The following is a 12760-nucleotide window of genomic DNA, read 5'->3' as shown; positions in this document are numbered from 1 at the left end:
TCCAGTCCTTATTCTTTTTATTTCTAGGGTAGTCATACAAAGAATCCTCCACTGATATGAGATGGACATGAATGACAGATGGGTCCTGTTTTTTAATTCTCTGAAATGTTGGGATTACTAGTTATTGCAGAATAACCCCGCTAAGTCTGACCAATAGGATTTCTTTTTCTTGCTTATTGTGCTAACTAGCACCTCTGGCAAAACGTTAAATAGAAGTGTTGCTAGCAGGCATTCTTCTTTTGTCCTGATTTTAAACAGAATGCTTTTAACATGTCATAATAGAGTATGATGTTTGCTATGAGTTTTTTTTTTTTTTTAGATGCCCATCATCAGCTCAAGGAAGTCCCCTGGTCCTCCTTTGCTGAGAGTTCTTATCATAAATGGTTGTTGCATTTTATTGACTACTTTTTCTGGGTCTATTAACCTTATGTTCTCTTCCCTTTTAAACTGTTAAGTGATTACTTATCTTTTAAACTGTTAAGCGATTACTTATACAGTAGTCCCCCTCCTTATCCGTGGGGTATATGTTCCCAAATCCCCCAGTGGATGCCTGAAACCATGGATGGTACTGAACTCTGTATATACTACATTTTTTCCTATACACACATACTTATGATAAAGTTTATAAATCAGGCATGGTAAGAGATTAACAACAATAACTCATAAGCAAATAGAACAATTACAACAATATACTCTAATAAAAGTTATGTGTATGTGGCCTCTCTCTCTCAAAATATCTTATTACACTGTACTCACCCTTCTCCCTATGATGATAAGATGCCTATGGGATGAGATGAAGTGAGGTGAATGACATAGGCACCATGATGTAGCATTAGACTACCACTGATAATCTTACTTCTGGACCATGGTTGATGGCAGGTAATTGAAACCATGGACAACAAACCACAGATAAGGGGGGAACTATTGTATTCGTCGGTTTCTTTCTTTTTCATTGTCAAGCCAACCTTGCATTTCTGGGATAAATGAAACTGGGTCATGATCCTTATCTTTTTTGTACATCCTTAGGCTCAGTTTGCTCTTGTTTTGTTTAGAATTTCTGTAACTATATCATGCGATTGACTTGTCATTTTCCTTTCTGTCCCTGTTCTTGTCTCATCTTTGTTTTCTCTCTCCCTGCTCTCTGTTCTGTGTGAATGACCGAATTACTTGTTCCTGGACCGTTGGTAGAATTTGCCAGTGAAACCATCCGAGCCTGGTATTTCCTTTTAGGGAAGACTTTTATGTGCCCGTTCAAGATTTTCCTTGTTTTAGTAATTATAGGACTATTTAGGCTTTCTATTTCTTCTTTACTCTACTTTTTAATTTATATTTTTCCAGAAATTTGACTCAGTCCTATTTTCACATTTATAGACACAAAGTTATTCACAATACTCTCTAGTTATCTTTTCAGTTTTTTCACATTGATATTCACCTCTAATATTCTTTGTATTCACTTCTCTGTTTCTTCATCAATCTTGCTAAGCGTTCATCAGTTTTATTAGTCTTTTCAAATAAAGAGCTTCTGGCTTTGTTGATTCTATATGTTGCATCTTTCTTTACTATTTCATTTTTTTCTCTAATCTTTATTATTTCCCTCCATCTGCTTTCTTTGGATTCTTTCATTGTTATTCTTTTTCTAATTTTTTAAGTTGGATGTTCAGCCCGTTTTCATCCTTTCTTCCATCCTAATAAAAGTATAGTGCTCGTTTCAGCAGCACATTTACCATCCTAATAAAAGTATGAAAGACTATTCATTTATTTCTAAGTATATTTTTTATTTGCACCCTCAAACTTTTGTTTTTTGGTATTCTCATGATCATTTCCATGATGATTTCATCTTTGACCCATAGATTATTTTAAAATGTGTTTTTACATTTCTGACTATTTGAAAAGAATACACATTCTCATGATTGAGTGCAGGCAGGCTTCCATACTTGTCTGTTAATTCAACTATGTAAATTGTGTGCTGCTTAAATTTATATTTATACTGGTTTTTTAATCTCCACAGTCTATGAATTGCTGACCTTATGTTAAAATCTTCTACCATGGCAGTAAGATTTGATTTCTCCCTATAAAGGAGTTTACCTTTCTGACTATATTTGCCTCCATATTTTGAAGCTATGTTGTTAGGCACAGGCGAGTTTAGATTTGTGACATATTCACGATTAATCAAACCTTTTATCATGATGTTGTTCCCTTTGAATGTCCTCTGATGCTTTTTGCCTTAGAGTCTTTTTTTTTTTTTTTTGCCTTAAAATCTATTTTGTCAGGGTGCCTGGATGGCTCAGTCATTAGGTGTCTGCCTTCAGCTCAGGTCATGATCCCAGGGTCCTGGGATTGAGCCCCACATTGGGCTCCCTGTTCAGCGGGAAGCCTGCTTCTCCCTCTCCCACTCCCCCTGCTTGTGTTCCCTCTCTCGCTGTCTGTCTCTCTGTCAAATAAATAAATAAAATCTTTTAAAAAATCTATTTTGTCTAATATTAGTACAGCTATGTGATATTCATCATATATATTTTTCATTTTTTTCACCTATATCTTTGGGTTTGGGGTGTGCCTCTTAAAAATAGCAAGTAGCTGGAGTTTTAAAATTACAGCAGTTGTAATTACCGACTTACATGGATTCTGTGCATCCTTCGCTCGTCTTCCCATGCCTTCCCTGTTTTTTCTCCTCCTTACTTTACTTCTTTTGGATTAATAGATCCCTTGTTCCATCTTCCCCTCTACCTACTGAAGGTCACACTGTCCATTTCAACATGGATATTTAAATTACCTTAAGTTTAATCTTTTAAACTCTCATGCATTTTATGCAGTTGAATATTCTACATCAATTGAAAAATTATTCTACATCAGTTGAAAAATTATTCTACATCAATTGGAAAATACAGCAATTGAAAAATTTCCAAAGGATATTTTATGGCATATGAAAAAGTTCATAGGGAAAAACATGACTCCTGTCTAGGTGCAGCTTATCCAACCCATATTTTCTCCTTAGGGCACTTCACAGCCCTCGTGTGCTTAGGAACTACACTGCTGTGCTTGGAGCCGCTCTAAGCATGGGACTCACCATCACACTGAATAGACCACAAAAAAAGACAGTTGTTCACACAGTATGGGAGCTGAAACAAGAAGGCACGTTGTCACTTAGCTCAACCTCAGCTGGAAACACATGGGTGCTTTGGGTGACTCCAATTTTCTGCCACTCTGCACAGATCCATGAATGACAGTGAAAGAGACACGAGTAGTGATTTGGAGTTACAAATGCATTTTGAGGAAGCAGACAGATTCACAAATATAGAATCTATGAATAATGACAATCAACTATATGTGGGGGGTGTGTACTTACATATATATATCATATTAAATGACATCTTTGAATGTATAGAAAAAAGACTGGAAGGATACACATCAAATCATGGGTATTTGTGGACAGCATTTTTCAGATGATCTATAAGAATGATCAATGAACTGACCTCATGTTCCCAAAGTTATTGACAGAGAGGCTGAGTGTGGTCCTTGTGTCTTTCCTAGCCTTGTTTCAGTGACAAGACTAACAATCTGGAGGCTTACGTGAAATGGTTCAACAGACTGTGCTACCTCGTGGCAACTGAGATCTGCATGGTGGGTAGAAAGCTGGGGAGCATGACTGGCACGGCCAAAGGTGGCAGGGGCTGGGGAGAGCCCACCTGGGAGGGAACCAGAAGGGTACCTTGAGCCTGTCAGTATCCAAGCCCAGGATCAAGCTGGGCACCTCTCTGGGACAGCAGGTGTCACCCAGCTTGCCTGCAGTGACATTTCCCTCTGGGTAGAGCCTGGCACGGATCCACTGGACTCCGACATGGGGCATCAGAGACCACTTGCTGAAGGTGTGAGAGGCAGTTTGCTGCTCGGCCAGGTGGATCTGCTCCCTCCATCTGTGCCTGTCGGCCTTGGGTGCCCTGGCCTGCAGCCACACTGTGCTTGGCTCTCTCTGGATTTAGAGTAGAAATGACCCAACCTTTAAGAACTGGGAGGTTATACATGCAAAGCCCAGGTCTCCAACTTCTCCCAGAAAGCAGGAAGACTTGTCAACACTGGGCCAGAGGCACGTGTCACCAAGGCATGGTCCCTCCCTGTCTACCCTCTTCTCTTCCTTGGAGTGCAGGGAGCCTCCTCAAAACCCCCTCCCACCGTCAGGTGAAGCCCTGGGGCCATTTGTGTCGGGGAAAGATTGGAGGCAACACAGGTGCTGGGTGGAGCCCTCCGGGAGTAAATACTGAGACAGAAATTGGGATAAGAGAGAAAGGGGCAGAGGCAGGGCCACTCAGAAGGAGAAGCTGGTCTGCGATGCCTCAGCCTCGGGAGTGCTTCCGGCTGAGGGCCCACAGCGGGTGGAATGCTTGGCCTCTGTCCCCCTCCTTGCTCGGCCATCACTGTCACTGTGCAGGCTGCCCGGGAGGGACAGGAAGGACCTCAGGAGGGAGGCTTTCCTAAGGGGGTTTGGGCAGCACGTCTCACACTTCTTGGTAAAGACCACTGCTGCGCAGAAGTAAGCAAGCAAGATCTGTATGGGAAGAACGCAAGGCTTCCAGAGGCCCCACCTGCTTCCTGCATTTCCATCTCTGGCCTGGCAGCTCAGAGGGGGCTTTGCTTGGGCAAAGCTGGATTGAACCCTCCCGGGACTTGGGCAGTGCCTCAGTCCAGGACGGCCCAGGGGATGACCCAGTTTGTTTGGAGCCATCAGAGAAGTCACAGCCCCAAGCGTGTGGCCATAAGCTGGGGATGAGGTCATGCGGTCATTCAACAGAAAGCAAGGGAGGGGCTACTCCAGGGACAGGGCCTGGGTCAGTGTGTGGCCCCAGTGTGGGCAGAGCGAGCGTGGTGTGGGAGGACAGGCAAGGGAGCCAGACCAAGAGGGCGGATTGGTGTCTTGAGCACAGCAGCAGGCTCCTCTGCCCCATGGAGTCCTGCCAGGCCCCACCTGAGCCCTCCAGGGCGGTGGGCTTTGCTGGGCCTGCCCGGGATGCGCTGAGATCCTGAGCCCTCGGGCTGCTGACTGCCCCAGCATCAGGCATCTCGGCCATAAACAGGGCTGAGAGCATGTTGATGAGGGACTGGCCCCATGATGGGGTGGGGACGTGTTACCACTGAGGCTCAGGTGCTCTGTCCCCAGCCCGCCAAGAAGAAGCAGAGGGCCCAGGTGGTGGAGTTCTTCATCGATGTGGCCCGTGAGTGCTTCAACATTGGCAACTTCAACTCTCTGATGGCCATCATCTGTGAGTAGGCCAGTGGGCCCCGGGCCTCGCTGGGAGCGCCCCCAGAGAGGCTGGAGCGGGCACCCACGGCGGGTGGGCTACGAGCCAGGGTGCTCCTCGGAGCAGGGCGGGTGCTGCTGGGCCCGGAGGTCCTGGAGAGGTGCCCCCTTTGAGGCAAGCTTACCCTCCTCAGAGGGGCTTCATGAAGACTGGGCTGTGTATCCCCAGATCCAGGGAGAGCTGGGACCTAAAGCAGACCCTGGTCACTGTGTGGGGCCATTGTGGTGGGGAGTGGGGCAGGGGCCTGCACACACAGCTGCCAGGCTCCCTGGGACACAGTGTCCACCAGCACCCACCCACCTATCCACCATCCAGCCGTCTGCAGCGGGCTCAGCCTCGGTAAGGTGCAGCCACCCCCAGGCATCCTGCCCGAGGGAGTAAGCAGACTTTGTGGCCCGGAGATGCCCCCCCACCCCCCGCCCAGCTCGACCCTTCCTCTTGCAGCTGGCATGAACATGAGCCCCGTCTCCAGGCTGAAGAAGACCTGGGCCAAAGTGAAGACGGCCAAGTTTTTCATCCTCGAGGTGAGCAAGGCTGCTGGGCTGCCGGCTGGCCCTGGCCGACCCTGGGACACAGCTGTCCAAATGCCTCCCTATCTCCTTCTAGCACCAGATGGACCCAACAGGGAATTTCTGCAACTACAGGACAGCCCTGCGGGGGGCAGCCCATCGCTCCCTGACCGCCCACAGCAGCCGGGAGAAGGTAGGTCTGAGGTTTGCCTGGTCTTCAGAGCGCCTCCCTACTCCGTACCTTGGCCCCGGGTGGGCTGTAGCAGAGAGCCAGGATGCAGACTCCAAGGTCACCTGGTCCAGCCCCCTGCCCTTCTGCAGCATCTGTATAGACAGCCATGCTCCTTGCATGCCTCCAAAATGGGGAACTCACCACCTCACAGGACAGATCAGCCCATACTCACACAGCTTCCACTGGTAGGAAATGCTTCCTTATCGGACTGGGGTTGTCCTCTCTGGCTCTCTGGAGGGCCGTGCAGAGGGAGGCTGCTCCCTCTCTTTTTTTTTTTTTTAAGATTTTATTTATTTATTTATTTATTTATTTATTCATTCATTCATTCATTCATTCATTCATTCATTCATTGAGAGAGTGCGCGCAAGTGGGGAGGGACAGAGGGAGAGACAGAATCCCAAGCAGACTCCTCACTGAGCATGGAGTCCAACGTAGGGCTCAATCACACCACCTTGAGACCATGCCCTGAGCCAAAATCCAGTCGGATGCTCAACTAGCTGAACTACCCAGCTCCCCACCCCCCCCCCAGACTATTCCTTTAGCGCACCCCAGGCCTCTCCTGCTTCCAAAGTCAACAGCCCAGGCTCCAGTCCCCTCCCCACTTGGATCTCTTTGGTCCCTGAACAGTTTGATTTGTCAGATCAAATTGTTTCAGATCAAATGGTCTCTAAGTGCTCAGAGTCTTCCATCACCTTACTCCAAATGCAAGACCTTCACTGATGGGGCCTCAGATCACAGTCACGTTTTTGACACTGAGTGAACCAAGCTTCTCCCTCACTAAAACTGCCTTTTCACAGGCTCTGTTCTTCTACATTGCGGTGGGGGGGGGGGAGGTGCCTTCGCTGACCCTGATCGATTGTATTGGTCTCCCAAATTCTCCTGGTGGCCTCCCACACCAGAAACTGCGCCTCGGGATTGCAACAAGCCTCTGACTTAGGACCTATCACCAGCCTGGCAATTAGAGTGGTCATCTCCATGGGAAGAAACCACCAAGGCTTGCTGTGCCCTGTCTGCCTGGTCTCTGGGCAGGAATATTGGTGGAATTAGGTCTCTGCCATGGTTTGCGCAGGTCTGTTTCCAGCCCGCGGGGTCGCAGAACAAGCTGCTTGTCTTGAAATTCAAAGTCACTCAGAATTGGACCGGATGGGCACCAGGGGTTAGTTCGGCTTGGGGAGCATACCGAGACAGGCACACTTGTGCCCCCCAGGAGGCCTTCCAGCCCTGCACGCCCCGCCCAGCAGGGGGACTGCACACAGATCCTGGCCACACTGCTGGTCACATGCTATGCAGCTGGCCTTTCCTGGTCAGGCTGTGAGCCCCTCGGCAACTCTAGGTCTGAGGTGGGTTGCTGCCGGGGAGCAGCATTCAGAGAGGCAAGATCTCAAAATCCAGGGCAGGTGAGCCTGTCCCCCCAGGAGCCAGGAAGCTGGAAAGCCAGAGCGGCAGGGACAGCGACCTTGCTTTATTGAGCACCTGCTACCCGAGGGCCACTCGACTCTGTCACCGGCCCCGTTTAATTCTGACGACGACTGATGGAGTCTAGCAGGGCCATTTCCCGGATGAGAAGACAGAGTCTCAGAGAGGAGATCTCACTGTCTAGTCACACAGCAAGTAGGCAGCAGGGCCAGGAATCAGACTCAGCCTCTCCAGCACACCACCGGGCTGCCTCCCATTCCCAGGGCGCAGGTGCTGGGCAGCAATCACAGAGCTGCTGACCTGTGGCCCAGGAGCGGGACTGCGGTGGGGGTGGGGGTGGTGTATGCAGAGCTGACTGCAGCCTTTGGGCTGAGCTGTCAACTGCGGCAACTGGCTTTTCCTCCATCCGTGCTGGCCAGGTGGCCGTGGGGCAGACTGGGCTGCCCTGTACCTGCACGCTGAGCGCCCTTCCAGCTCAGGGGTGCGGGGATGCCGGGGTTTAGGTCTGGGGCTAGAGGTGGGTGATTTACGGAGCTGTGCGTTCATTTCACTTCGCTGCATTCTCCTCTAACTTCCAAAGAGATACGGACCATCAGCTGGGCCCACGGGAGGTGCTTCATCAATGGGTGGGAGACTGGAGGATGGATGGTTGGGTGGATAGAAGGATAGAAAGATGGATGGAAGGAAGGAAGGAGGGAAGGAAGGAGGGAAGGAGGGAGGAAAGGAGAGAAGGAAGGAAAGGAAGGAAGGAAGGAAGGAAGGAAGGAAGGAAGGAAGGAAGGAAGGGAAGGAAGGAAAGGAAGGAAGGAAAGGAAGGAAGGAAGGGAGGGAGGGAGGGAGGAAGGGAGGGAGGAAGGAAGGGAGGATGCTTGCAGATGTTCTCGCAATTCCCGGCTGCCCCAGCTGAAATCTGGAGACCAGGAGGCTCCAGTGGTCATGGCATTCTATGCTTTCTTCCTGCCTGCTCCCCTCCCCCCATCTTTGTGATGTGGCCCACTGCACGCGGGCTTCTTCGGATGACCCCCAGATGGAACTGCTCAGCTCCAGAAAGCAAGGGCAGTGGGGTACAGTCCTGCCAGCCAGGATGCTAAAGCCTGATAGGATGGTAGCCTGGACCCACGTGGACAGGCAGAAATGGTGAGAAGTTCTCAGACATGGAAAACGCTACCTCCCTGAGGACCAGCCCCAGTGCCCAGGGTCCAGGAAGCCTGCTCCAGGCCCCTGAGGAGCTGTGTCCACAGAGTCCCACTGCCCTTAATCCCCTCCCTGTCTTGGCCCATGTCCCCATTCCAACCTAGTGCAACCATCATGCACTGACCCTGGGCCTGGGGCTCAGCACCAGTGGTGGGGTGTGGGGGAGATGCACAGAGACCACCCACCCTCCTGGCACAGGGAGGAAGCCAGCAAGACAGGGGCTCTGGAGCCAAGCCACCTGGGTCCTAGTCCTGCCTCTGGTACTTATTGCTGTGTGAGCTTTTATGAGTTGCTTAACCTCTCTGGGTCTCGGCTTCTTGTCATAAGGTGGGGTAATAGAGCCCTGCTTCACAGAACTTGCTAGGAATGAAACTCTGATCCCCGTGCATGGAATATTTGGCACAGTGAAGTCCTCAGGCCCACCACCCCTCGGTCCTGGACGAACCAGGCCACTGGTCTCCCCGCTTAATCTGGCTCAGGTCCCAGCCCCAGTGTTCACTCACGGGGTGACCTTGGGCCAGGCCCTGCTGTTCTGTGGGCCTCAGTCTCCCATCTGCCCTGCCCCATCGAGCCGTCCATGCTTCTGTACTGAGCAGCGTGGTCATGCCCAGCTCCTCACCTCAAAGCCCTTGTCAACTTGGATGGTGGGGGGGCGGGGGTGGGGGAGAGCCAGAAACATCGGGGCCTGGCGCCTGGTCCCAAAGGTGATGGGCTCAAGGCTGCTCCTGGCTGGCCTGGCAGCAGGTGCATAACTCTGGAGCCCCAGGGCAGAGCAGGTGTATTAGTCCCTTGGAGCCGACGTACAAAGCACACCAACTGGGTGGCTTGGAACAACAGAAATGTATTATCTCCCGGGTCTGGAGGTCAGCTACCAAAATCAAGATTGTCAGGGCCATGCTCCCTCCAAAGGGTGTATCCTTCCTGGCCCCTTCCAGCGTCTGGTGGCCCCAGGTATTCCTTGGCCAGTGGCCAGCCCCTCCCGCCTCGGCCCCCGTCTTTGCGTGGCTCTCTCTGCTGCGTGTGCCCAAATTGCCTTCTTTCCTCAAGGACCTCAGTCCCTGGAGTAGAGCTCATCATGCCCGGTGTGGCCTCACCTTAACTCAGTCCCGTCTGCAGAGACTGTCTGTCTCCAAATAAGGGCCCGTTCACAGGCACTGGGGGTTAGGATTCGAACGTATCTTTGGGGGGGCCACAGTTCAACCCACAGCAGCCAGCTCCCCGAGGGTTGTCTGAGCTGTCAGCAGTGGGTGTCCCTTCTCTAGGGGTCAGCAGTTGGCTTTTGTGCAGAGCACGGAAAGAGAAGCAAGGCATCCAGCAGTGACACACAGAGACCCCCACCCTTCTCAGGCTGAGCTCAGAAGTCAGTCCCCTCAGGCACCAGAACAGGGATGCAACAGGATCGGATCTCTAGCATCAGGCATAAAATAACAAATCCCTAAATATATATTTTTAAAAGTAGGCCACAGAACTGTGCAACAGATGATTCACATTCCGTATGTATTTAATGGCGGCCTCCGCATGCACCTGTATTCCAACTGGAGCACTTGAACCACGGGGCCTAGGGCTGTGGATCCCTGGATTGTGGGGACAAACTGCCACAGCTTCTCCCAGCAGGCAGTGGAAGAAATGTTCAAGGGGCACTGGGACCGTGCATCTTTGATCCAGCCCCAACACAGGGGGAATGGCACCGTATACAGTAGGCGCTCAGCTGGCACTGGAGTCTGATGGGGCCTGGGAGGAAACAGTCTGGCCATTGCTGACTGAGGGCTGACCGGCATCCTCTCCCTTCCAGATCGTCATTCCCTTCTTCAGCCTGCTCATCAAAGACATCTACTTCCTGAACGAGGGCTGTGCCAACCGCCTCCCCAATGGACACGTCAACTTTGAGGTAGGGTCCAAGGGCTTCAGAGTGTCCAAGCCCCCAGGACAGGGGTACTGGACTAATGGGGACTCGAGGCAGAGTGCCGCAGTTTACAAGACATCGGGGCGGAATTACCAGGGTCCCCCCCCACCCCCCACTTCTCCCTTCCACAGGAGGAGACTGAGGCTCATTGATCCCCCACTGCCCACCCACAGGTGAGGCAGACTCATTTTCAGCCCTTGAAGAGCACCAGGCTAGGGGAAAGCCCCACAGACCCACAGTGACAATGGGCGAGGTGCTAGGATGGGGCACAGGGCATGGGCCAGGGGAGGCCTCCCAAAGGAGGGCCCCTGAGCCCCCGAAGAGGTGGTCAGGCGGAGTGGGCAGAGGGAAAGAAGGATTTCTACTCCCTCTGAAGACACTCACTGCCACCAGCTCGAGTGTCCCCTCCTCCAGGAAGCCCCCTTTGACCACCCAGACAGAGGGAGGCCTGTGCTCCGTGGGCTGTGCATTCCTCCCTCACAGCTCCTTAGAAACAAAGTTAGGCTGACCTCCCACATAGGACCACCCGGCACACGTGTCTTGGAGTGGCCAGTGGGCTAGGCATGGTGGGGCCAAGGCCCAGGAGCCCTGAGAGCATTGGGCAGTGAGAGCAAGCGGTCACTGAGTCAGACAAGCATGCCATGCAGCGGTGGCATGCCCCAGTCTGCAGGAAGGACGAGGCTCTTCTCCACGGGGAGGGCTGGTGCACCCTAGCGCCGGCTCCACCCAGCCTCCAACACCATGGGGCAGTCAGTCTGGGCTGGCCCCTGCTCTCTGTGGGCCTCAGTCTCTCCCTCTGTAAAGCGGGGCTTCAACCACAGCTGCCCTGCAGGTGTCCCCGGCCAGGTGGGGGGCCCCCACCCAACACCTGGGCCCTTTGGCCTGGAACTGCGTGTGCTGTGGGGTCTCACACAGACAAAGACCCCCCAGCAGATCTTCATGTGCCACAGGCAGGCCTGGCTACCCCTGAGGCAGCCTGGGCGCTGCATCCCTGGGGCAGTCTGGGCTGGAGGTGACATGGAGGAGGCTGGGCTTGGGTGAGACTGCAGGGGCCCGGGGGGGGCTTGGATTGGACTGTCCAGGAGAGCCTACACATACCAGGTGTGGGAAGCCCTGTACTGGGCCCTTCTTGAACTGGTCCTCGAAACCAAGGCCAAGGGATCAAGGGATGAAAGGCAAGACTGCAAGGTGCTCGTGTGGCCCCAGATTTGGGGCCCAGGCAGTGGGGGCTGGAGCCGGCCACCAGGACTGATCAAAGGATGCCACAGAGGATAGTTCCCACCCAGGCATGACTTGGTGCTGCTATTTATTTAAAATCTTTCAAGTTAGCACCGTTTTTTTTTTAATTTAAATAAATTTACTTAAAGTTTACTTAAATAAAATTCTACTTAAATGGATTTACTTTAATCTTCCTTAAATATATTTATGTACATTTATTTGCCTCATTCTCTAAATAAACAAACTTGTAAGGATAATCACAAAAATTAATAGAAGTAAACTAGAGTAATATTTACGTCTAGCCAAATGCACTGCCTGCTGCTAATGAGCCCTAGATGCTCTCTCCCCAGATTCCTCAGAGGGAATGAAGAGATACAGCAAACACCCACCATTCCCGTTGGGGGATTCTGTCATTTACTGCCTGGGGCTTTGCCCTGCCCTCCCCGGAGGTGGGCCTCCCTAGGAGAGACGGGTGGGGCTGGCCCACTCTTACAGGTGACCTCCAGGCACTGGGGCGCTCCCATTTTGTGTCTCTCTGACCCTGGCAGAAATTTCTGGAGCTGGCCAAGCAGGTTGGAGAGTTCATCACATGGAAACAAGTGGAGTGTCCCTTTGAACAGGACCCCAGCATCACACACTACCTGCACACCGCTCCCATCTTCAGCGAAGATGGTAAGGTGGTCCCATGGCCTCTGTCACCCCCAGATCTGGGACTCTCGGGTGGTCTCTTAGTCATATCTACGTTTGGGGCCCCTGCTCTGAGCAGGATGCACCATGCCCATGTTTCCTGGATCTGAGAGGGAGCAGAGAAGGCTGCATCCCCTGGCTGGATGGTTGCCACCCCCACGGCACAAGACAGGCGCCCAAGGAGCTGCAGGTTGGGACCTCAAGGGTCCCCAGGGCCAGGCTTCCCCTTGGACACAGCATGGGTGCTGTTGGGCATCATAAATCTAAACCATCTGTCTGACCCATTCTCCCTCATTGGTAAAGTTGGCAT

The 12760-nt window shown here is 51.9% G+C and overlaps 1 protein-coding gene across 1 annotated transcript in view; it reads left to right on the top strand.

Annotated features, from left to right (window-relative positions):
- The window catches only part of RASGEF1C (RasGEF domain family member 1C), a 32643-nt gene that overhangs the window by 13603 nt on the left and 6280 nt on the right, over positions 1-12760 (top strand). The window contains exons 6-11 of the mRNA XM_025862679.2: positions 3529-3618; positions 5150-5252; positions 5736-5815; positions 5898-5993; positions 10435-10530; positions 12312-12435. Of these exons, the coding sequence (XP_025718464.1) occupies positions 3529-3618; positions 5150-5252; positions 5736-5815; positions 5898-5993; positions 10435-10530; positions 12312-12435 (589 nt within the window). The remainder of the gene's footprint in view (positions 1-3528; positions 3619-5149; positions 5253-5735; positions 5816-5897; positions 5994-10434; positions 10531-12311; positions 12436-12760) is intronic.

The sequence above is a fragment of the Callorhinus ursinus genome, unplaced genomic scaffold (assembly GCF_003265705.2).
Source record: "Callorhinus ursinus isolate GAN/ISIS: 27379988/994484 unplaced genomic scaffold, GSC_fseal_2.0 scaffold81, whole genome shotgun sequence".
NCBI lineage: Eukaryota > Metazoa > Chordata > Mammalia > Carnivora > Otariidae > Callorhinus > Callorhinus ursinus.
The sequence above is the reverse complement of the archived record's forward strand: the minus strand, read 5'-3'. Positions and strand labels throughout refer to the sequence as shown.